The sequence below is a fragment of the Suncus etruscus genome, chromosome 3 (genome assembly GCF_024139225.1).
Source record: "Suncus etruscus isolate mSunEtr1 chromosome 3, mSunEtr1.pri.cur, whole genome shotgun sequence".
NCBI lineage: Eukaryota > Metazoa > Chordata > Mammalia > Eulipotyphla > Soricidae > Suncus > Suncus etruscus.
This window is the reverse complement of record NC_064850.1, coordinates 133791263-133817790: the sequence shown is the minus strand read 5'-3', so window position 1 is coordinate 133817790 and position 26528 is coordinate 133791263. Positions and strand designations below refer to the sequence as shown.

The 26528-nt window shown below is 35.0% G+C and overlaps 1 protein-coding gene across 1 annotated transcript in view; it reads right to left on the bottom strand.

The window, feature by feature from the left end:
- Positions 1 to 26528, bottom strand: part of PTPRM (protein tyrosine phosphatase receptor type M) — an 829551-nt gene that overhangs the window by 439310 nt on the left and 363713 nt on the right. Inside the window, exons 6-7 of the mRNA XM_049769948.1 lie at positions 7177 to 7351; positions 2288 to 2581 (exon numbers count right to left, since the gene is read on the bottom strand). Coding sequence (XP_049625905.1) covers positions 2288 to 2581; positions 7177 to 7351 — 469 coding nt within the window. The remainder of the gene's footprint in view (positions 1 to 2287; positions 2582 to 7176; positions 7352 to 26528) is intronic.

Sequence of the window (26528 nt, the reverse complement as noted above, 5' to 3'; positions counted from 1 at the left end):
TCTCAAAAGACTCAGGTCAGGAAAAGGCTGAAACTGTATTACTTCACATAGAGATTCACTACACTTAATTCTCTTCACCATTCTAAATGCTTCCCCTTCTCATTTCTAGCTTCAATTCTCTCACCTAACACAACTATGTTTTTTTTTTTCAATTTGACTTGGCCAACTGCAATTATATCGAAATATTCAATGTCAGTGAATCACATACAAGAACAATTGTCAATCACATGGTGCAAATGGTATAAGAATATGTTTTATCATTAACATTTCTTTATTTAAGATTTAAAACTTTAAATGTTGTTGGCATGAAAATATCAATGCAACTAGTTTTTAATTTATTCAGAAAAAGTTTTATTCTCTTATAAAATGTGCACTGGCTTCCTGAAAACAGAACTGATGCATATATTATATTCAGAGATAATGCATATACTAATTGTATGAACAGCTGAAATGTGCAAGTCCGCAACCAAGAGAAAAGACAAAATACATTCAAAAAGAATCTACAGAACTAAAACAGTAAATAGCAAATAGACTATAACAGATGGTGTTCTTTTTCTAGTCTAGACAATGGAATTCTAACCTCTATTTGGAGAGAGAGAGGGTAACTATATATTGTCATGTCCTAAATATGATTCCGCAAGATAACACTGAAGTAAAATACTAAACTTATTTATAACAGAGTTTCTTTAAAGCTCCTGAAAGGACCAGGATAGCCAATCAGACACACACTATCATTTCACATCTAATATTAGAGGATAATGGTATCTTCCCTGAAGTCTTCTCAAAAAATGTTTTACAGTAAGTAAATATTTTTTTTAATTTTATATTGAAAGAGAAATAGATATAAGAAATAGAGATGACAATATATAAATGACTCCACAAATAAGAAGGGGAGTTTAATCAATTAGAGACAGAGAAATTATGGTTTAATGGTTTAGAGATGAGATATAAAAGGATAATGGGACTTATTCTACTCAGATAGACCAAGCAGGATTGTGGGAATCCCTAGACCTAAACACAGCTCTTAGCATCACTATATAAGTGTTTGTAGGTTCAAATTCTGGGAAATTGCTTGCAAGATTCATTGTAAATGGGACCATGGCTAAACCAGGCCCTTGAAGAAAAGGGTTCATGTTTACTTTCTAAAATTTTTAAAATCATTTTTAAAATAGAGATTTTTTCCTTGAGTTTCAATCTTGTGAAAACAATATACTCCAAATCATACTTGGAATATCCTTAAAAGGTCTAAAAAAGAAGTAAGACTTGCTGCTATGTATCTCTTTATGTAATGTATCTAACAAACTAATTAACTCCAAAAAACTTATTGAATCTCCTCATTTAATCCACAGTTAAATATGGGATCGGGTCTTTACTTAAAAAATTAAAGGTCCATAAGTATTTCACATTATTATTTTTCTCGACTTCCTACTTGAAGGCAACCATATTGAAATAAACATATAATAATTTATGGACACTTGATTCAGGTTTTAATTTTAATAAAACTTTACATTTCTCTCTCCATCAATCCTACTTTTATTTACACTGCAGAATGATTCAGCATATTCAATTAGAACTTTATCATCTAAAACTTTAAGGACTGCACACTGCCCACAGATCCACAGATCACCCTTGCTATTCTTTGTCCGCAAAGGGCTCCCATGTAATTGGCAACCAGTCCTCACATTAAATATCCATCAATAAAAGGACAGTTTTAAAGTTCTTTCTGAGATGGAAAATTTAATTATTCTAAAGTCCCTGTAGACTACAAGCACATAAATAGCAAATATAAAAGGAAGGGATAAGGATAAGAAGACTGACCTATGTGGAGTAGCCTTTTCTTGTCAACAAGAAGAACCATTGCACTGTACAATATAAGATTTTGTATGAAGGTATAAATTAAGAATATAGGAAGTGACCTGAAAGTCTCCACAGGACTTAAGGTGCTGAATTTGCACAGGGTTGATCCTGGTGTGAAATCAATACCAATTATGATCCTTTGACAACCACCAGTGGTCACTTTTCAGCAAAGATGTAACTGAGCATTTTCTGGGTAAGCCTCCCAAAATAAAAAAAAAAAAAAGTGAGAAAAGGAAAAGGTAAAAAGAGGGTGAAGACCAGCTGAGATATTCTAAGACTCAAGGGCCAAAGTCCACAGGCTATAAGGTTAAAGTCACAAGGGGAAGAAAATTATTTGTGCCTGGCAAGGATGCTGATAAAGACTGTTAGCAATTTTATAAACATCAATTTGAATCTTAGTGACCATGAATCCTAGATCACCAGTACTCACCAGCACACTTTGTTCTAGTTCTGAGAGCAGGCCCAGGAGAACCAGTGCCGCCTTCCCCTGGCCTGGTGAGCAACACACTGATCTCATACTCTGTGTCTGGATCTAGGTGCCCAATTTTGTAACTTGTAGAATCCACTGGTTGTCGATCATTCCAGCTCCCACTTGCTGTGCAGTATTCCACCTCTCGGGCCACAATGGGCCCATCTCCATTGATAGAATTGGCATTGAGTTGTATCCACAGGTAGGTTGCACCCACAGAGGCAAGCTGAGGTGGGGCAATGGGGACAGGGGGTTCTAAAAGGCAAATCAAAATACATCTCTGTCATTTTGGTTTTTAGTCTTAGAAACACTAATTGTACATTGGTCATGAAACTAAAGAAGATATTTACATGTTTACAGTGAAATGATGAGAGGGGCATTGTTTGGGTTAATAAGAAAAAGCAGAAAAAGGGGTTTCACAGCTAAATACTAAACTCTGCTCCCATTTGTATTCGCCCATCAAGTCCATGCTCATGAAATGAATCTTTTAAACATAAACCATCTTTCATAATATAAGTTTTTCAATTGGCCTCCACCTCAGTTTGTTTTTGGAGAATTCAATTTCTTAGGCTACACAGACATTAAAAGATTTTATTCCCACTAACTATAACCTTAAAGCTCTCTCAGGAGGTATTATTTAAGCTCTAGGAGGCACTCCACTATCAACCTTCTTACTGAGAGTGTCTGAAATTATCAAAGGTACTAGTTATCCATATCATTAAATCCAGTTTCCTTACATTTGTATTTCAAAGATATCATCATGAACAAAATGATAGTTTATCTCATCATAAATGCATTTCCAGGATGACTCATTCCCTCAGAAATGACCACAATGGACTCATTCAGCTACAGGAGAATGGAACAGTCTAAATAATAAAGGCCACCACAGCAGCTTTTCAGGGAACTCCCAGGAATGAGTTGTATTAAAGTGGCAGGCTGAAGGAGATGCTCTGAAGCAAAGCACATGCCATGCCCCGCTTGATAAAACTCCAAGCAATCAAGAGCAAACATGCTTATAACTCAAGAAAGATTCCTTATTGTTTAAATTCTAAGACTGATGATTTTTTTTCCAGATCACTGTCTGAGAAGGGTGAGATCAAAGAAACTTCTTTTATATAGTATTCCCGATATATAGGGGCACTGACTGAATGGTTCTCCAGACAACAAATGAAGGCAAGCCAATGTCACTGTGAGTGGCACCACTCACAATATTAGGAAAGCAAATGACTGTATGAAATCACATTACATCTTAATGACTCTCCATGTGAGACAGCGTAACTCATGATATTTTTCAAGAAAATTTCCAAAAGTGGTTCATTCCTTTTGGGGGTGTTTTTGTTTTGAACTCCACAATTAGCACAAATAGCTCAAATACAGTCTGCTATGGTTTTTATTGGCATTATGTTAGCTTTCATACTTCTCAGTAGACAGAGTCAATTGATCCTACTCATATTTCATTGGACCTCAGGGTACTAGTACCACCTTATCTTGGCCTCAGATGATACTAGGCAGATCTCTAAACTGATCAGAAAAGTAGCAATAACAGCTCCCTTTACTAGGCTGGCTGTCTCATTCTATTTTAGATTCAAGGTAGAATTCATGCTGACTTTTAAAAAGAGCAGGGGAAATTCCATTAAGAAGAGTCAAAATAAGACACAAAAGAATTAGTTTTGTTCGAAGGTTGAAATATTTAGCACAAATTTAAAAGAATGGTGTTACATTATCAACAACACTCTGTGTTAGCTCTTTATTTTTTTTAAATAGCAGTGACTAGATTCATAATGATTTAACATCAAGTTATATCATTAGGTGATTTCTTTAACTTGGACAGACAATGGACCTCTTATAGTACAACCTCTAGCATTTTGTAGCCAGACTTAATGAACAGATAATTATGTGAAAGCTGAAAATGCTAAACTGCCACTCAAAATATAATTTGGGAACAAGACATCATAGACCCCAAAAATGCATTTAGGGTATTGTTGCTACTGTCCTAAAACTGACATGACCTTTATGCTTGGTTGTTCTGAATATTGGCTCTATTCATTTCCTATTAAGAACAGTATCAAAATGTTAAATCAAATAGAATTTTAGCAAAAATTGGAAATAAAAGAAAAAAAGACTATTTGACTTGCTGAAAAAATCAGAACTCAATATTTAATTTTTGAGTGAATTTTTCAAAAGCAAAGGAAGGACATAAAAGGTATCAAATTGATGTTGTGATAAGAAGCTATTTAATGTATTTAATTCAAGTGAAGATCAAATGACACAATATAATTCTATGTTAAATGAGAAATAGGAATTTTATAGCTACTATTAAACATATGCACACACATAATTGGTATACTATGTGAGTATATATATGGTTATCTCATGTAAGTACACATGTTATCAATATTATATTTATACATATATTAGTGCATTGTGTATACTACATAAAATATTTTCATATCTGATTATTAAAATCAGTTATAAGAATGAATAAGATAAGAATGACAGCTGTCCAAACTAAATGACCTGAACTTCACAATAGGAGTGGGATAGCAGAAGATATATGGGCCTAAGAGCAGAGCATAACTTCAAGAATATTTTAATTTAGGGCCGGAACAGTGGAGGAAGCAGAGGGGCAATTGCCTTGCACGAGCAGGGCGGATTGCAGTTCAATCCCCTGGCGTCCCATATGATCTCCAAGCCAGGAGCAATTTTTGAACACATAGCCAGGAGTGACCCACCCCTGTGCATTACCAGATGTGGCCCAAACTAAACAAAAAATAATAATATTCTAATTTAAACTCAGAGCCAAAATCTTTTGCGCACATAATTCATGAGTTGAATATCTAGTGCATAAAGCTGAGTGCATTCCCTGAGCTCTAAAAGGTGTGACCATAAGATTAAAAAATAAACTCTAAAAACTTTAGCTTTATGTCATCCCCTCTAAAAGAGATGTAAAAGATATGTGGACATTGTTTTAATCACAACTAGATCCCTGTACACAGTCATAAAACAGGAAAATGTTTTGCATAAATGTCACTACGTACCCATTCGTTCTTTGGGTGTATGCTTGTTCTAACAACTTAGAAATTTCTCATTTACTTATAACTTCTAACAAATCAACATTTTCACAGAGTTGAGTTTTAGACATCTTACTGAGTTAGCACCATACTGATCACAAAGCATGATGTCTCTTGAGCAAGGCACTAACAGATCAGGGACACACCAAAGCAAATGCTATTGAAAAGGGACAATTACAAAGAACTGAGTCAAAATGAAAATTAAGTATTACTAACACTAATAAAGAACTCAGCCATGAAAACTGCTGGCAGCATTCCTGGATTGGTTGACAATGGTCTCTAGCTGTCACTGACTAAACATTCCTAGAGAGTATTCCACAGTGTTGGTGAGCACAAATGCTTTAGTTATATGTATTAAACCTAAAGGCAAATATGAGGCAGGCAGACTAATTCAAAGTTTCACTACTATAAATCAAAGGCATAAGATAAGCAAAATGCATTATCTAAGTAGACTTTTAGTGTGTGTTTTCTTATGCAGAGTAGTCACTTTTTGACTAAATAGTAGGAGGAGGGTCTTGCTTTATAAGTGACCAATATTGGTTTGGTCTCTGGCACCACATAAGATCCCCAGTATTATCAGGAGTGGTAGCTGATTGTAGAGTCAGAAGTAAGTCCTGATCACTGTCAGACATGGGCTAACACACCAAAATGAGAGAAAAAGGCAAGAGTGAGTGAGTTAGTGAGTTTGTGTGTGTGTGTGTGTGTCTGTGTGTGTGTGTGTGAGAGAGAGAGTGACAGAGAGAGAGCAAAAAAGAGAAATATTAGTTATCTCTGCAAATGAACACACGTTAAGCTGGGCTTACCAACACATAATTTCTCTAAGTGAATAATATTAATATATTAGTTTTAAAAGTACATAACAGTAATTAATATTTTCTATTATTTCTTCTATAAAACAGAAGCAAAAGGAGGGTAGGTAAGTCATTGATGGTGTATGAGTTTAGCTTTGAGGCAATCTATCAAACTGTCTACAGATAAAAATCTGTTGACAAAAGCGACAGTTCATCCAAGAGATCTATTTTATGTTCTATTTTCAGTAAATGAATTTACAATGATTATATATGTTTTGTCTTAAGACAAAATTGCAATGGCCTGCCACAAATAGCTAAAAATGCTCTGTGTACATGTAAAAATCCATATTTCTCTGCCTAGTACTAAGAATGGCTTTAGCAGTTTAATATTATAAACTTCTTTTCCACAAATAAAACATTAAGCCAGCTAAAGAAACTTACTTTTCCTCTCTTTTTTACCTTAACCTTATCTTGAAAATAATGACTCAAATTTTCAGTCATGCAAAATACAGTAATAAACCTAACTGCAACATTATGAATGTTAACTCAGTATTATCAATATGGCTTGTATGATATGACTGAACATTTTTATACTGACATTGCTTCATTTTATTAGCCACTGTGCTATCATAAACACCTTGGTTGGTGAATATTTGCATTTTAAGTGATTTTCTATCAATAAAAATTTTCCTTGCCTAAAAAAATTTATAGGTTGTAATCTCTGTCTACAGATTTGGTAGAGGAAACTGCCAGCAGCACATTCATTGCTTTGTATGCAAGTAAACCCACATAAACAAAATACAATTTTCAAAAATATTGCTCATGTGCAAAATTTAATCTTAAAATGCAATCCATCAATATAGCTGTCACCAACTGCTGTGCAGAAATAGATGAAGGTATGTTTGTGCTCTAATCAAATAATGAACTTACACCGTCTAACACATTTATTTCATCAGACTATATGGAGGTATAAAAATATATTAAATACCTTTAACTACCAACTCTGCATAGTTTGATATTCCAACGCCTCCTTCAGTGCGAATCATACAGCGGTACTGCCCAGCATCTCGTTTGGTAGTGTTGACAACACTAAAGGAAGCTATGAATCTTCGAGAACTTGTCACCTTGATTTCCTTCAGAGGAGCATCTCGCACATCAATACCCTGGATCAAAGGGGGTAGGGAGAAGAAAACAAATGAAATAAACAGTCACCTCCAAATAGTTGGAACCTGAAAGCATATTATTCATATTATCTTTCATGCAAATATTTGTTTAGCTATTACTCAAGGCAGTTACTTCACAAAAACAGCTGGCCAGGAAACAAATTCTGTCATAATCAACTCATGTCAAGCTGAAAAGATGCCAAATTGAATGTGCTGAAGTAGAAGTGATCATAGTTAAAGTATTAATCATGTTAAATAAGCTAAACAGAGAGAGCAAAAAAAAGCAAAGAAAAAATTATTCATCTTGCTCCTAAACTATTAATATTTGGCCTTTATATAATAATTTCTGTTTTTGCTTTGTTTAGAAAACAAAATTATATCACAGTATCCTATTACTGACTTCATTTTATAAATTTTTAAAAATTATCAAAATTTTATCAAAACCTTAGTAGGTATTCACATATTCCCTGTGATTGAGATAGATGAAATAGAGATTGAAATAACATGTCCAAGTTTTCTGATAAACCTCTTTTAAAATAAAAAAAGATACTGCTACCTGATACTAAAATGCCCTATAGTCCCTGTGATGTTAGGAACACAGTAAGTAGATGCCATGAATTAGGGAAAGTTTTATAGTTTATTATCCTCAATAGTTAAGACATTTATTCTACTTCCTTTAGCTTAAAACTTCAAAAAAGGGTACAAATTTCGATTGTCCAACTTAAAAATGTTATATTTAACATGTATTTGAAATATAGAGTAGAAAACAATGGGTAAAGGTCTCAAAACTAATGAATGATGGCAAATATTATATTTACATAGCAATCATTTATCAAATGTCACCATATCTATTTTATACAGTCTTAGGAAACTATGCGTACAATAGTAAATATTTTTTAAATGGTTGCAGTGTTCAAGAGGTTTCAGCAGATGGGAGATCAACAATGATCAATGTGGTGAAGGGTCAGATATCATGCGAACCAACTTTAGATATAATCATCACAATGACTAGTTTCAAGAAGATAATGAAATAAAAATCTGAAGGGTCAATAGGACATAACCAGGCAAGGAGGGAGACAAGGAAAAAGGAAGAGCATTCTAATATGAGAAACACTATAGGAAGCTCAACTTGGTTCTAAAGAGGAGACTAGGCAAAGACAAGGCACTCAGCACAACTGGGAGGCAGACATGAACTCGTATACACAGGGACTTGAAAAAATCTCTTAAAATGCTTTAGTTCCAGGCATAAAAATGCCAGGCTATATCTATATAACAGTAAAATCTCACCTGTTTGTGGTTTACAGTATACAAAGGTTTTTTTTTTTTAAGCTTTTATAAAACTATAAAACTTTGGCAGCTGGCAGCTAGTCCTAATGAACGTGGGTGTGGAAATTAGAAGAACCAGGGTGCCAAACCTAACTTCAAACTGATTTACCATGTTCGAGCTTCCATTTCTTTATTCTTAATGAGGAGGTGCCACAGCTCACATTCACAGATGTTACGTAAAAATATATAAATGCAAGGTATATGTGATTGGCACCACCTGTCTCCACCTGGATGCTGGATGAACTAACTGAGTGATGAGTTCAAGGAGGAAGGCAGACAGGCTGTCGATATACTACCTTTATTACTGATGAGCCTGATGCTGCAGAATATGGCTGATGTGCAAGAACAATGGGATTGCTAAAACTGAAGTATAAAAGTTAAACAGACTCACCCACCAGCCACAGGCTACTCTAGAAAACCACAAAGCCTTCCAGATGGTGGGTGCTGTTATAAACCTTACTAGAGGAAAAGGTTACCAAAGGGATTTACTCCTAAAGAAGGGGCTGGGCTATGCATGCTCAGAGATTTCTTCTAAGGCAGCTCCAGCGTGGATAGCAAAAAAAAAAAAAAAAAAAAAAAAAAAATAGGGGAAAAAATGTCAGGAGTGCTGCAATACTACAGTTCCTGCCACAGGCAAGGAAACATCAGGAGTAGGAAAGAAAAGTTCCACTGATATCTTCTGCAAAGTTATTTCTCAAAATAGCCTTATTAATGGCTTAAAATTAATTAATCCAAATACAAAGTACCATATATCTTTGTCTGTGACTTTAACTAAAATTTTTAATTGGTTCTGACAGAAGGAAGCTGAAGATGAAAAAACACTGAAAAAAATCAATGTATTATTATGAACAAATGCAGCAGGAAAAAGCATTTTTGTGTACCTATATTTTTCTTTCTCATCCTCTTCCCCCAGGAAAGTAGATATTTAAATTCTACCGTTAGGAGGTAGAATATAAATACACCCACTATTTTATAAAATAAAGTTAGTCTTGCAAAAAATAATTGTTTTATAGTTTTTGGATAAAATCATGAAATCCAAAAGAAAGGCAATCTTAATACTTATATTTACAGATTAAGATATCTACATGTAATTAATTGTGGTGTGAAACCTGTGAAATATAGGACAAAAGAATTAGCACCCACATTAAAATGCTTGTCTTTTATGGTTTGTATTCAATCACCAGCACAGCATATGGTCCCCTAAACACCTACAGGAGTGATCCCTGAGCACAGATCCACAAGTAAGCCTAAACACATATGTGGCTCCAACACTATCAAGCAAAACTAAAAAGGCAATGATATCAATCATAATAACATTGTGATACTTTCCTAATTAAATGAGTTGATCTCTAAATAATGTTTATTTAAAACAAGTCTAAAGAGATTATCTTTCATAAGTATTCAAGACTCTATTTAAGGGTGGCGGGGACCCAGAGCCATTAAACCCACATCCAGAAGCCAAATCTTTGGTACATAAGTGAGAGACAGAAACTGATGCTGGGACCACAGAGTCATGGAACAAGCATCCTAGAGAAAAGAGGCCTCCACAGTAGACCCGGTAGCTTTGAGAAAGAAGCCAAGTCAGCAGCCTCCAGGACAAAAAGCCAGTGGAGCACAGCCACTTCATTCAACTCCAAAAATGCATGCTTCTCCTAGTCAAGGAACAACAGCAAGGGGCATTGAAAACATCACACTACAACTGTGATAATAGAAAAACAGCAAAGGCCACCACCATGATTAGAAAATGAAGATGGTAGGTCCGATGACCCAAAAAGTAACAATCAAAAATTTATCTTCTCAGATAAGAGAGATAAATATGAGAATAAATATGAAGGATGTTCATAGAAATCTAAGAACGATTTGATAATAAGAATCAAAAGGATCTGAGAGTAGAAATAATAAAACTTCAAACTAAAAGAATAGGACTGAAAAACTTGATGGGTGAAATGGAAACCTAACTGGAAAGCCTCGCCAACAGAATAAAAGTGGCTGACAACTGAATCAGTGAGCTGGAAGGTGAGATGCATAACAACTATACAACAGAAGAGGTTTTTAAAGAGCTTCAAAACAAATGATCAGACAATGAGAAAAGTCTGCAAAGAATGTGAACAGATGGAGAGATAGCACAACAGTAGAAAATTTGCTTTGCATGCAGCTGATCCAGGACAAACTGTAGTTTGAATCCCGGCATCCCATATGGTCCCCTGAGCCTGCCGAGAGCAATTTCTGAGCACAGAAGCAGGAGTAACACCTGAACACCAACAGATGTGACCAAAAAAAAAAAAAAAAAAGGAATGTGAACAGACAAAATAGGAATCTTTGATAAATTACAGAAGCATAATAATCATTGGAGTTCTAGAGACATGGGAAGAAAATCCCCATTAAGTATAAAAAGATTCTGGACATTATTGCAGAGAAACTCCCAGATCTAATCCTACATGCCAGAAAAATACCAGTCAAAAGAGAGCCCAATAAAGCTCTCCAATATACATCCTAGTCACAGTGATGATCCCATAAATAAGGATGGAATACGGAAAGCAGCAAGATCAAAAAGGGAAATTACATTCAATAGAATACCCCTAATATTTACTGCAGATTTGTCACAAGAAACTCTCAAGGCTGAAAGACAGTGGTGGGATACAGTGACTAAATTAGACGAATTAATGCATCACCAATAGTACTTCACCCAGCCAGAGTTACATTCAGGTTTGAAGAAAATATATACAGCTTCATGGATAAAGAGCTTTGACATGCTATAGAGTCAAGAGTAGCCTTAACAGATGAACTGAAGATTTACTTTTGATGAGACAGACCACAAGACACACAAAACTCCAACAAAAAGATAACACCAAATCCCATGAAAATCATCTCTCTCAACATCAAAGGAATAAATGCACCAGTTAAGAAACAGAGAGTGGCAAAATGAATCCAAAAGCTGAATCCAACGTTTTGCTGCCTACAGAAACACATCTGAATATCAGAACAAATACAAACTCAAACTCAAAGATTGGAGGATAATCAGTCAAGAAAACAAATCTCTTCAAAATCCCGAAGTGGGCATACTAATTTCTAATGGCATAGACTTTAGATTTAAAAAGGATATAAGAGACAGAGATAAATTTTCTTTTTTTGGGGGGGTGGGGGGGGTCCACAGCAGTGACACTCAAGGGTTACTCCTGACTATGTGTTCAGAAATTGTTCCTGGCTTGGGGAACCATATGGATGCCAGTGGACTGAACCATGGTCTGTCCTGGGTTAAAACATGCAAGGCAGACACCCTAATTAATAAAAATTAAGTTCAATAAGAAGAAATTATACTACTAAACATAAACACACCTACAAAGGTCAAATACAAATGGATTAAAGACCAGAATATCAGACCCAGGACCATAAGGTATATAGAAGAACACAAAGGTAAAACATTTCATGACATTAAGACTAAAGGCATTTTCAAGGAGGAAACACCACTGTTCAAATAAGTGGAAGCAGATATAAATAAATGAGACTACATTAAACTGGCAACTCAAAGGAAATAGTGACTAGAATAAAAAGGTGTGCCCCCCCATAAAAAAGATCTAGACAGAGAAAGAGACTGTAATTATAAAGAAAAAGAATAAACACACATCTACTAAGTCAAACAATGATTGTAAAGGAAAACAAACATCAATAAAGATAAACGTAGATTAAGCTTGCATTTTCTTGTCAAAACAGATTTTATAGATGTATCATAAGGAACCTGGCTTAGAAGTACGTCATCTCTGTAGTGTAGAAAGACTGTGAAGTGGAGCTTCTAAACCTTCAATCTTCTGTTGTATTAAAGAAACGGAGCCAGAGAGCAGTGTTAGAAATAAGGGACCTTTTCTAGATAAGGACCACTGTTTCTGTCTCACCTTGTCAAACTAAAGATACAGCTTCAGTTTGTCTTTTACTACAAAGTCTAACCTTTACTTTAGATTTCCAGAAGAAAAAATATGCCTTAGGTACCTGTCCAGGAGGAAATGTTATCATTTATTTTGGTATGCAACCTATTCTCACTAAAAAGTACTTCTTTTTCACTGTTTCTATCTTGTGACTATGGAAACAAGATGGCTACCTTAAAGACATAAGCCCACCATCTTCCAATCTGCAGGTTTGTCGCAATAAAGCTCTTTCTCAATTCATCCTCACAGCACTCAAAGAATCTACCTAAAGTAGCAATGGAACTGGACTCATTAAAGGCTAAAGTTAACATAAATAAAATATGTGTAATCAAAGAGAGAAGTCACTGGTCTGAGCACAGACTTGACAAGCAGAAGTCCCAGGACGTCCCAGTTCAATCTTTGGTTCTGCATGATGCTTCCCTGCCCTTGCACGTCCAGAACAACACCTAAGCACAGAGCAAGAAAAAGCCCCCATATGTTACTGGGTATGGCTCCAAAACTAAAAAAAATAGGAAAAGAAAAAAAGAAATATCTGGAGAAGTTGACAGTACATGTGTCAGAGACACCCTAGAAAATTATATTCCAATCATGAAGTATTCTGTACTTCATGAGTCCAGAAAGTGTTTTCTTCAAAGGGCATTAAGTCCTAACTGTTGCCCCAGTAAAGGGACAGAAGGTTGGAAGCGGCTGGAAACAAAAGGTTGAAGAAAGGGACAACAGTGGTTCAGAACAATAGCACAATGGGTATCTGCCTTGCATATAGGTCTGATCCAGATTCTATCCCTAGTATTCCATATGCCCCACACCAAACACCCCCAGGAATGACCCCAGAGCATAGAGCCAGGTACTCCTAAGTACCCCCAGGGTATGCCCCCCAAAATCATCAAATCAAAACAAGATAAAGTAGACAGACCATAGTCACCTTGTAACATGGAGGGACCAGCTCTATCATACAGAAATTGCATTTGAATAGCAATTCAAATTCAAATTTAAAAAAATCTGGGCCTTGGACTCTATAAATTATCCAAAACTCATAAGATAAACATTTTGCATAATGCAGAGGTGCATTTAACGTTTAAAAGGTATATATATATGCTGTATATATACACACATATATATAATGCATATATACATATATATGCAGTATATATGTATATATATATATATACTGTAGAGTAGAGTCTATGTTACCCCTTGGAGAGTATGGGCAGCATCACAGAGACATAAACTAAAATGGCTGATATTCATAAAAGAGGAAGAATATTAATTTTAAGGATGAAAACCAGTTTTTATATAACTATATTGTCAATGCAAGTCAGAGTTTATCACTAGATAAATCATAAAATTGACAGGTTTTTCACTAAATTCAATAGGAGACATTTCATTAAAAAAAAAAACCAGCCCTGCCCACTTGTCCACACTCCAACTATCATGCTAGAGACTCCTCAGGTCAGCTTTCTGAACCTCAAATGCCTATTTCAGTCTGTCATACAGTTCACTTCTTAAACTCTCCATGCAGACATGTTCTCTGTGAGTTTTTCCCTGGATCCCAATTTAAAGCTGAAACTCCTTCTGCACTGGTGACCTCCTGTATCCTTCCCAGCATAGATATATGAAGGTCAGTTATCACATTTTAACATTCCACTTAATCACAGTTTCACAGTTTGTCTCTCCAACCCCTACAAGAACAACCCAAGCCATAAGAGGCCTGGGGATGATATTAATAGGGTACTGAATGAGTGACTGAACACGCCGAATTGTGTTTTTTTGTTTTGTTAATTTTGTTTGTTTGTTTTGTTTTTGGGCCACACCCGGTGGTGCTCAGGGGTTACTTCTGGCTGTCTGCTCAGAAATAGCTCCTGGCAGGTATGGGTGACCATATGAGATGCCGGGATTTGAACCATACATCTTAGGTCCTGAATCAGCTGCTTGCAAGGCAAACGCCGCTGTACTATCTCTCCGACCCCAACACGCCGAGTTTTAAGATGATTTTTGGTCCCTATACATTTTCCCTGGATCAAAATTTGACAGAAAATTGTAGGAACTAGCAGCTCTCCATTTCCATTACTACAGGGTGGTATGAAAATGTACATAATCCCTTGCTCTCTCTACCCACTTAATGGGAGTGGTCAATTAGAACCTCAGCTACTCCTAGGCATCAATAGGAGCTATAGGGAAACCTTTGGGCTATTCTAGCAGCACACGAAAATAGGTAGAAATAGTAAGTATATTAGCCAATGTTCTCCTAATTTTCACTCAAGTAAGAGAGACAGCTTAGCCAAAACATGAGCTTCATATTCTTAACAGAATTTCCAAAAGATAATGAGGAATTACAAAAGATAAGCAACATGATTGTATTTTAGAATATTAAAGTTAAATGCAAGAGAACTAGGCACAATTGTTGAGAATAAAAAAGCCCTATGTATGAAGCAAAAGTATGGCACCTGGAAATCCAAATTTGCTAACGAAATTGCTCAGACATCATTTATTATCTTAATGAAACAACCATAATAGTAATGCCTAAAATAAATTACCTTAGTGGGTTAAACACAGCTCTGTACAAAAGCAAGGATATCTTTAAATGTGCATGTATTTCAATTTGAGCATTAGTAAAAAATAAAATAGTACTGATAGTGATTTGAAATAGACTTACAACCTTCTTTAAGACATGACCAATTCTAAATGAACAGCAATTTACTGGAAAAAAGATATATATTAAATCTTTTAGAAATAGTTTTGCAATAATCATGGCAATGATTGAAGGAAATTGAGGTTCTGAGAAGTTAGCAGCACTTGGAGCACATTAATCAATCCCAGGGATTTTGTAATATCCCTGAGTGCATAAGTTTAGAGGAGATTTGGTCCTGTCATTCTAAACCACACACATGGGGATTAAATTGCACTCTTCATTGGGAACATAATCTGTATTCTTCTTCCTACAAATTGCTTAATTTAAAAAATGCTAATTGAAATGACATCACTAAAGGCATAGTGGGTCTGGATCACTTTTTTTATAAAGCCTGTGAACAGTCCAAATTCAGTAACAACTGAATATCTCAATAAATCTACATTCTAGAGCCCTCATTTTCATCTTCATAATTAATACATTGTAGAATATGTTTCTAGACTACAACCAAACTAACCCGAATATTTATTCATTTAGAATACTTGAGCCATAAATTCCTATATTATGAAATACAATAGATATTATATAAATAAAGATTGACAAGAATACTTTAACTGGCTAATGAATATACAGATAGTTAAAATTAAACACAGATATCCAAACTATTTTATCTTTAAATGAATATAAATGCATGTGTACATATTATAGATATACCTAATTGGAAAATTCAAACAATTAGCAGTAGTAATATGAACCTTAGTGGTCAGATTATAATTTCCTATTACCACAGGAAAAGAAGTATGGATTCCTGGACAAATGGCTGATTCTAGGTTGTTAAAATAAAAAATGGTAAAGAAAAGCCTGGGAAAACATTACATCATATTTCAAGAAAGTCTAACAAGACAGTCCAGAGCACGGTCACTCATCCTAAGCAAATTCTATTGTCCAGGGATGAAACAATTGATAGGCAATAAAGATAAGAAAATGTATGATGACACAATAAAAATGTTTAAATTTGTACCTGGCAATAATGATAACCATCAGTATAGTAATATCTCCCTTTGCCACATTTAGGTAATTATATTGAACTTTCTCAATATTTTTGAAAGCTTATAAAAAGACAAATTCAAAGTATTTATTGGTCCTTTCATTTTATATATTTATATGTATGCAGATATATATTTGGGAAATTAAATAGTCACTATGATAGAACTTTCCTTTTAAGAAATTCTAGTTACTATACAAAAAATGATCATACTATTCTACAACATGTAACAAATTCAAGAACCTATGAATGATCATTAGTGGCTGATGACACCACAAAGAGAGATATAATTTACACAACTGTCCAGTGAATATTTTAGGTGACAATAACCAAAAAGTAATCCACAAAAATAAAACTATGGGAAACTTCTATGGTTTCAACCATAAGAACTATCAACACAGATGGAAAATTGGATGAAGAACCTAAAGCTAAAAAGGATTTAAGACTTATAATCCTATAGCAAAGTGCAAACTTTATTGCAATTACACTTAAAGCAAACTTCTAAATAATTAAGGTCAGAAGACAGTCAAGAAAATGTGAATACTGATTATTGAGGACTTACACAGTGGTTATTTTATATATATATAAATATATATATAATTATATATATATATTTTATATATATATATATATATTTGTTTTGTTTTTGTTTTTGGGTCATACCTGGCAGCACTCAGGGGTCACTGCTGGCTCTATGCTCAGAAATAGCTCCTGGCAGGCTCAAGGGACCATATTGGATGCCGAGATTCGAACCGACTATTATTTTAAAAGACACTTATCTTTTTTAGAACAAAAGTCTAAGGACAAATTTTGCCAACATCCTGTTTTATTATTGCTCACAAACTAAGAATTATTTTCACATTTTCATGACAAATAAAACCAAAAAGACCAAAAAAAAAAAAAAAGAAATGAGAAAAAGGGGCCGGGTAGGTGGCGCTGGAGGTAAGGTGCCTGCCTTGCAAGCGCTAGCCAAGGAAGGATCGCGGTTCGATCCCCCGGCGTCCCATATGGTCCCCCCAAGCCAGGGGCGATTTCTGAGCACATAGCCAGGAGTAACCCCTGAGCGTCAAATGGGTGTGGCCCAAAACCAACAAAAACCAAAAAAAAAAAAAAGACATTTTGTGAAAATGAAAATTATCTGAGATTGAAATTCCAGTGTTTATACACAAAGCAGTATTGGGCACTCACTAATTTACAGACATTCCCTGTTGCTTTCATGATAAAATGGCAGAACAGAATAGATGGCACACTACTTCTGAAAGCTGGTTCTTTACAAAAACTTGTCAACCCATGTTTTAGAGAAATATTTATAGTTTACTGATATGATGACTGAGAACTCTTCAAGAAGGAGAGCAGGTACAAGTACAGATGAAACAACTAGCCACTTATTGTTAGTTGTGATAAATGATAAATATATTATTTATTACAAGTTTCTCTTGATATAGGTAGGCAAGTATAGATATGCACAATAAAAGTAAAAATATTTTCCTCAAAGAAACTAACAAAGGTTCTAGAGAGCTAGCTCAGTAGTCCTACCCAGCACTGAAGTGACTTGAGTTCTCTCCTCAGCATCACATTATGTTTTTGAGCATCACTGGGTTTAGCACTGGAAGTCAACACATCATTGGATGGTCCTGGTGACCCCAGGACTGCTGTGCTTAAGTAATTCTACAATGTACTCAGTTGGCTGAGTGCTTCTATGAGTAACCCTTGAATCTCCTGAGCCCTTTTTAGAGTTTCTCTACAAATAAAACCTTAAAAAATTCTCCTAGATTATGTTTTTGAATAACACTTAATCATAGTAAATTTCCCAGAAAATAAGATGGTGTTGCCACTGTCTTTAGTGTAAGTACTCCAATACTGAATGAATCATTTATCTAGGCACCTTTTACTTTCTATTAAAGAATCAGCTCATTTATATGGTAAAGATACCACTACAGTAGAAAAGAGCATGTTCTGACTACATTCCAACAGTATCAGTTATAATGTGCAAGAGATTTGTATAATTAATCACCTAACCCTGGAACATATAAACTCTATATTAGGTATCCATTTCTTGAATGATGGAAATAATAGGCTTCTCAATCTTATAAAAATAGATTCTATTAATTTGTCACTTGCTATTCATACTCAATGAACATAAATTCCTATGGTAGAGACAAATATAATTTTATTACACTTGGACAATAGCCAACTCCCTTTTCTTTGAATTCAGCAAATGAAGGATGGCATTTTGTATAAGTGGGAAAGAAGCAGACAAGAAAATCAATCTGCTTTATGATTCAGAAGTTTATCCTCTGAAGGAATCACCTGTCTTATCTTTATGCCAATCAGAGCTGTTTATGGCTTTGTCTCAAGCTGGATCACACCAGGCTAGAAAGACATGATAGATTTTCCATACCATTTCCCCATTTTCAAAGAAAGTGTTGATATTAAGATCCATCAAATGTCATCCACTTTTCTTTTCACTGTCAAAGAGGACTAGAGTGAAGTACATTTTTCCAGATACTTAATTACAGATAATCATCCTGAAAATATTCTAGATTTTGAGGCAATCAAAGGCAATTACATAAAACCTCCTAATGAAAATGGATGGGATGGTGAAATCTGCAAGTTCTTACACTGTCCAAACTCCCCCATGAATCTAGCTTAACAATTTGGATCACTAAAGGGTGTGAGGAAATAGTATTGATATGCTAGTATTTTCACTCTTCAAATATGGGAATTAAGAGTATATCTCTTTCTGTACTCCCTTCTGAAGATATACTCAGTAGAAGCAAGTGAGCCTTGCTATGGGCATGTGATAAAATAAGTATAGTAAACTTTTTTTTTTTACAAAATTTCTGGTTCCAGATTTGACAGCAATCAACTAATCCTGTCTGACCTGTACTTTGCAAAGTACACGCTAACCTTCTGGTATAAAGATCATCACCATATTCTGTGTTGTAGAAACCTCTCCACTGCTTTCAGGCATCTATTGCTGCTGCTTTTTCTTGAAGAACAGAACATCACAAAGTAAAATTAATCAACTAATCTCCCAGAATCTTTCTAGACATGCCATTTTGTTTTTCAATATAAAATATATCTTTATAGTAATGTAACTCAAACAGCATATTAAGTCACACTATAGAGTTTTAGTACAGAGACTGCTTTAAAGGTTTCTGGTGATTTAGTCTGAATGTTCATCACTGAACTATATTTAAGGATATTAACTGACTAAAACAATAATGGATGCGAATTCAACCACTCAAAATTTTACGGAGCAAATGGTTCCTATAGCAACTCAGGGCAGTCCACTTTGTGCAAGCCTGATATTTTTATGATAGTAAGTGATGTTAAATTTATGCCTTAATATATATGGTGTAAAATACCCAAGTAAAGCTCGCCGAGGGAACCTTAATTTTACTCCTTTTCAAATAATTTTATGGCTTTTATATGTAATAACAAAATTGCTCTTATATACAGTAGTGATTTTTTCCTTCATAATCTTTAAAGAAAACTAAAAGTCACCTAGCAAGGTTTACTAAATATATATACGTCCCTGAACATAAAAGTTAAGGAATTATTCCATATGTAAAAATACAATTTTAATTTTAAATTCTGATTAAAGGCTTCACTTAAATTACTATGTGATGAATACAAATACATAATAAGAAATGCTGGATCTTTGTACTCTGCAGGAATCTTTATGTTTAAAGATACAAATGTAGACAATATGGTTTTTATTCCAGTTCTTGATGCTAGCAGTGTAGAACTGGAAGAAATTACCAAGATGCCCTGGGCTTTATTTTCTCCTCTAAATGTGCTCAAGTTCTTAACACAACCAGGCAGATTATTAGTTCCTCTCCATGCCTACTTTGCAAATGAAGGTATAATTACATTTATTTAAAATGTGTCTATTAGAGTCACTGACATAAATAATATTGACAGTATATAATTTAAGGAAGCAAATTCTGTAAGAGGCGACTGGATAATGGAGAGGAAAAGTATCTGCTATAGAAGCAACTTGTGGGGCAGAAGGAGGGAAAGTGGGGACTTTGGTGAAGGAAAGTAGACAACGGTGAAGGTATTGGTGCTGGAACATTGTATGTCTGATACTTTACAATGAATCATTTTGCAGATCCAGTTAAATAACTAAATAAATAAATACATTCTATAAGAAAATCTTAACATTTTCCTTTTGTAAAAAACGTATTAAAATTAACTGGACTCAGAAAAATAATATAAGAAATGTATTTGTCTGGTTAAAAGATACTTTTTCACAACTGAGTAGTATATACCACATTAAGTGAAATCATGTATAAAATTCTAGGCCAACAAACAATGTTTTAATCCCCCAAAATACTATTTTAGAATATAATATCTCCCGTTATGGCCAGAGTGATAGTATAGTAGACAGGGCACTTGTCTTTCATGCAACTGATGCAGGTTTGGTCCTTGGCATCTTCTATGGTCCTCTGATCCCTGCTAGGAGTGATCTCTGAGCAAAGAGCCTGAAGTAAACTCTGAAAACCATCAGACATGGGGTCAAAAGACAAATATATATATATATATATATATATATTTCCCAATTAAGAATCATAATTATACTTTATGCAAAAAAACTCGTAGGAGGTCTTATCAATGATCATGAAACATGTCTGATCTCAAGATGAGAGACTACTGTTTATACTTCATAATAAAGGCAAATTTCTATTATTGCTAATTAAGCTCCTATGGCTAGAGTTTTTTTGTTTTACCTTGGTTTTGAAAAATGGAAATTAAAGAAAAAATATGCAGCGGAGAATAAAACCACCTAGGGAAGGAATACAAGAAATGAAGATTAGGGACTGGAGTGGTGGTACAAGCAGTAGGGTATTTGCCTTGCATGAGCTAACATTGGTACAGGATAAAAGGGGGAAAAGATGGCCCATGCTTCTTGGAAAAGATAGTATATAAGAATAAGCTATTGTGGATATTCCTCAAAAAAAGTAGAAATTGAGCTTCCATATGATAGTAATACCATTCCTAGGAATATACGCTAGAGTCTCCAAAACCACAATGCAGCAGTCTTCTGCATTCCTATGTTCATTGCAGCACTATTAACAATAGCCAGTATCTGGAAACAACCCAATTGTTCGAGAACAGATGAGTGAATAATGTAGTTGTGATACATCTACACAATAGAATACTGTGCAACTGTTAGGAAAAACATATACTCATACATGGCTGGATATGGAGAGCATTCTGCTGAATTAAATAAAACAGAACGAGAAGGATAGACATAAAATTATCACACTCGTTTATGGGAGATAAAAAAAGAAGATAGTATAGTAATAATATCCAGAATCAATAGAGATGAGGGCCTGGAGGGCAACATGAGCTTGTCACAAATACTGGGGGGTGCAATTAGGTCAAAAAGAGGACTACTTTGACATTGATAGTTAGAAATGATCACTATGGACAAGAACTGGATGCTGAAAAGAGATAGAATGATATACATTATATCCCTTTAGTGACTATTTCAAACCAGTGTCTAAAGGGAAAAAGTGAGGAAGAAGATAAAGGGGGATAAGGCAGAGTATGGGAGAAAGAGGATGAGAAAGATGGGGAGAGAAGAGGACACACGGAAATGGAAACACCCTGCTCATGGTTTGGAAGGATTAACATCATTAAAATGGCAATACTCCCCAAAGCATTATACAGATTTAAAGCAATCCCCTTAAAAATACCCATGACATTCTTCAAAGAAGTGGATCAAACACTTATGAAGTTCATCTGGAACAATAAAAACCCTCAAATAGCTAAAGCACTCCTAGGGAAAAGGAAAATGGGAGGCATTACTTTCCCCAACTTTAAAATGTACTACAAAGCAATAGTTATCAAAACAGCATAGTACTGGAATAAAGACAGACCCTCAGATCAGTGGAATAGGCTTGAGTTCTCAGAGAACATTCCCCAGACATACAATTACCTAATTTTTGACAAAGGAGCAAGAAATCCCAAGTGGAGCAGGAAAAATCTCTTCAACAAGTAGTGCTGGCAGAACTGGTTAGCCACTTGCAAAAAAGTGAACATAGACCCCCAGTTAACATCATGTGCAAAGATAAAATCCAAATGGATTAAAGACCTTGATATCAGACTGGATACTATAAGGTATATAGAACAACACGTCGGTAAAATACTCCACGACATTGAGACTAAAGGCATCTTCAAGGAAGAAACTGCACTTTCCAAACAAGTGGAAGCAGAGATTAACAGATGGGAATACATTAAACTGAGAAGCTTCTGCACCTCAAAAGAAATAGTGCCCAGAATACAAGAGTCATCCACTGAGTGGAAGAAACTATTCACCCAACACCCTTCAGATAAGGGGCTAATATCCAAAATATACAGGGCACTGACAGAACTTTACAAGAAAAAAACATCTAATCCCATCAAAAAATGGGGAGAAGAAATGAACAGACACTTTGATAAAAAAGAAATACAAATGGCCAAAAGGCACATGAAAAAATGCTCCTCGTCCCTAATCATCAGGGAGATGCAAATCAAAACAAGATGAGATAACACCTCACACCACACAGATTGGCACACATCACAAAGAATGAGAACAATCAGTGCTGGTGGGGATGTGGAGAGAAAGGAACTCTTATCCACTGCTGGTGGGAATGCCGTCTAGTACAGCCTCTATGGAAAGTGATATGGAGGTTCCTTCAAAATCTGGAAATTGAGCTTCCATTCGACCCAGCTATTCCACTCCTAGGATATACCCTAAGAACACAAGAATACAATACAAAAACCCCTTCCTCACACCTATATTTATTGTAGCACTATTCACAATAGCCAGGCTCTGGAAACAACCAAGATGCCCTTCAACAGACGAATGGCTAAAGAAATTGTGGTACATATACACAATGGAATATTATGCAGCCATCAGGAGAGATGAAGTCATGAAATTTTCCTATACATGGATGTACATGGAATCTATCATACTGAGTGAAATAAGTCAGAAGGAGAGAGAGAGAGAGAAACGCAGAATAGTCTCACTCATCTATGGGTTTTAAGAAAAATAAAAGTCATTTTTGTAACAATTCTCAGAGACAATGAGAGGAGGGCTGGAACACCAGCTCACTCCATGAAGCTCACCACAAAGAGTGGTGAGTACAGATTTAGAAATAACTACACAGAGAACTACCATAATCAAGTGAATGAATGAAGGAACTGGAAAGCCTGTCTGGCGTGCAGGTGGGGGTGGGGTGGGATGGAGGGAGATTGGGAACATTTGTGGCAGGAAAGTTTCACTGGTGAAGGGGGGTGTTCTTTTCATGACTGAAACCTAATCACAATCATTTATGTAATCAAGATATTCAAATGAAGAGAAAAAAAGAAAAAGAAAAAAAGAAAGAAATGCAAAAAAAGAAGAGAAGGAAAAAAGGAGAAGAAAGAGGGAGAGAGAGACTGACATTAGATAGACATACAGAAGGAGGAAAAGGAAAAAGAAAGAGGAGGAGGAAGAAAAGAAGAAATATGAGAGAAAAAGAGAAAAAGAAAGAAAAGAAAAAAAGAGCATAAAAGAAAAGAAAAAGAAAGCAATATATCCCAAAAGGATACAAGCAGAGAGAGGACAGTGGGGAGCCTGGGGACATTGGTGGCAGAAAATGTTCATTGGTCAATAGTGTCATACATTGTATAACTGAAACTCAATTTATGAACAACTTTGTAACTGTGGAAATAAACACAACTACATTATGAATAACCTTGTATGCTGATGTTTAAATTAAAAGAATTTTTTTGTTTTTTTGGGGGGCCACACCTGGTGACACTCAGGGGTTTAAAATATGACTGGTTTAAATGGTTTAAAATATATAAAATAAATAAATAAAATATGCTGAGAAATCTCTCCTGGTTTGGGGGACCATATGGGACACCAGAGGATTAAACCAAGTTCCATCCTATGCTAGCGAGGGCAAGGCAGATAGATGTCCTACCGCTTGTGCCACTGCAGCCCCTACATTAAGTCATTTTTACAAAAATCATGAGCCATCTTTGTATTTAAAATGTCAATACAATATTCTTTGGTCATCATTATTTATTGAAAACAGACAAATTATAAGTGCTATAAGTACTATAAAATTAGCTCACAAGAAAATCAGATATTTATAAGAAAAAACTTGAAATACTGAAAATGAATAGTGGTAATTATAAATATAATCATATGTGACTTAGATTCATTTATTATACTCTGGGTTGTAACCCATACAGAGTTGCATAACTTTAAAAACATTTGTTTGAGGGGCTGGAGAGATAGTACAGTGGAAGGCATTTGCCTTGTGTAAGGCCAACCCAGGACAGACCTGGGTTTGATCCCCGGTGTCCCATATGGTCCCCTGAACCAGTAGCATTTCAGAGCGCATAGGCAGGATTAACCTTTGAGGGCCCCACTGGGTTTACCTCCACCCACCAAAAAAAAACAACAAAAAACATTTGTTAGAAAATAAAGTCCCTTATGATTTATTATCAGAACGTATTTTATTTACATACATATTTTAAATACCAGCATAACTGTATCTGATGTAAAAATTTCTCAGTTATAAGTAAAGGAGTCATGAATGATATAGTTTACACAGCTCTGTCTTAGAAGGCTATAAATGGCTATATAAATAAACCATAACTTAGTAATGCTCATCAGTAAATATCAAATGCAACGCATATATGTATAGAGAGGCTAAGATTTTTCCTCTCTCCTTTTTTTCCAGTCTCTCTCTCTCACCCACAAATACATACACAGAGTAAGATATTACAAAAATGATGCACCAAACATGATCAATAAGTTTATGAGGGTCAGAAAGATAATACATTAAGATAAATGTTTTGATTTAAGCAACCTGGATTCAGTCCCTACCACCTCATATGGTTCCCTAGTCCTGTCAAGAGAGATCCTTGAATACAGAACGAGGATTAAGTCTAAGCACACAGTTGTGACCCCCAAAAAATACCTATGAAGGTTTATAAGAAATGTGATAATGTTCTGGGTACTTGTATAATATATAAATACATTTAATGTAAATATCTCCTTCAGTTAGAGAACATTGTAAATTTATCAATTGTCATATGTTTTGCTTCATAGCAAACATGTCTGACCAATTCATGCATGTAAGTTTTCTATGGCACAAAAAAATTTTATAGATGACATCTTACTATTATGCATCATCCAAAAGGTGCTTTTGGCACTTTGCAGCTATAATAATGGCTGCTTCTGAGTTGCTCTTTTGTCTGAGTCCTAGAAAAAGCAATCCACATTAGCACTAATCCTTGTAGTCCACATCTTTTAGCAACAAAAATATCTTTCTGAGGCTGGAACAATAGCCCAGTGTGTAAGGCATTTGCCTTGCATGCATCCAATTCAGGTTTGATCCCCTGCATCCTAGATGGCCCTTCAAGTCTGCCAGGAATAATTTCTGAGCACAGAGCCAGGAGTAACCATTGCATATCACCAGGTGTGCCCCACCCCCAATAAAATAACAAAAAAAAATTTAGGGTCTTCACTAAATTTATCTGGGCTACTGTTTTTAGACAGGATTTAATCTTTTTATTTTATTTTGTAAAATATTTTGACAACACTTAATCTTCTTAAAGATTTGACATAGTTAATGAATTAATACAAGTAAGTTAAGTCATTTTCATAAATGTAGGCCAGCATGAACACAAGATACACACCAATTCTATAGTTAGGATAGTTCTTAGTATGTATCATATAATGTGGTGACATCCATATTCTTCAAACATTTATCTTGGGATATGGTATGACAGAGCAATACAATTAAATTAATTTACCAGTGAAATAAAAGTAAATAAATATGAGTGTACTTGTCCCACCTATGTCATTTACCTCAGTAATCCTGCACTTAAATTTCTCTTTAGAAATAAAGTATAAAACCATGGGTTATTCCCAGAAAATGGCACAAATGCCTGATAAAATAAATTTAAATAAGGTACCTGAATTATAATCAAAATGGATATTTAAATAAATAAATAAGAAGCAATCAAATGGGAAAGAAGATAATTAAGTATCATGACAATTGTGAAAAATATTAGTAAATGATTATTTCTACTCCATAACATAGAGATTTGCCCAATAAAGAATGTCTTGATTGATAATGTCTCACTCTCAATTTATGTCTAGGAAAATTTTATATCAAAACCTAAAATCTTTATTATTGTTCTAATTATATCTCCAAATTACTTTCCAGATTCAAGTGAGTCTACATTGCAGAAAGACAT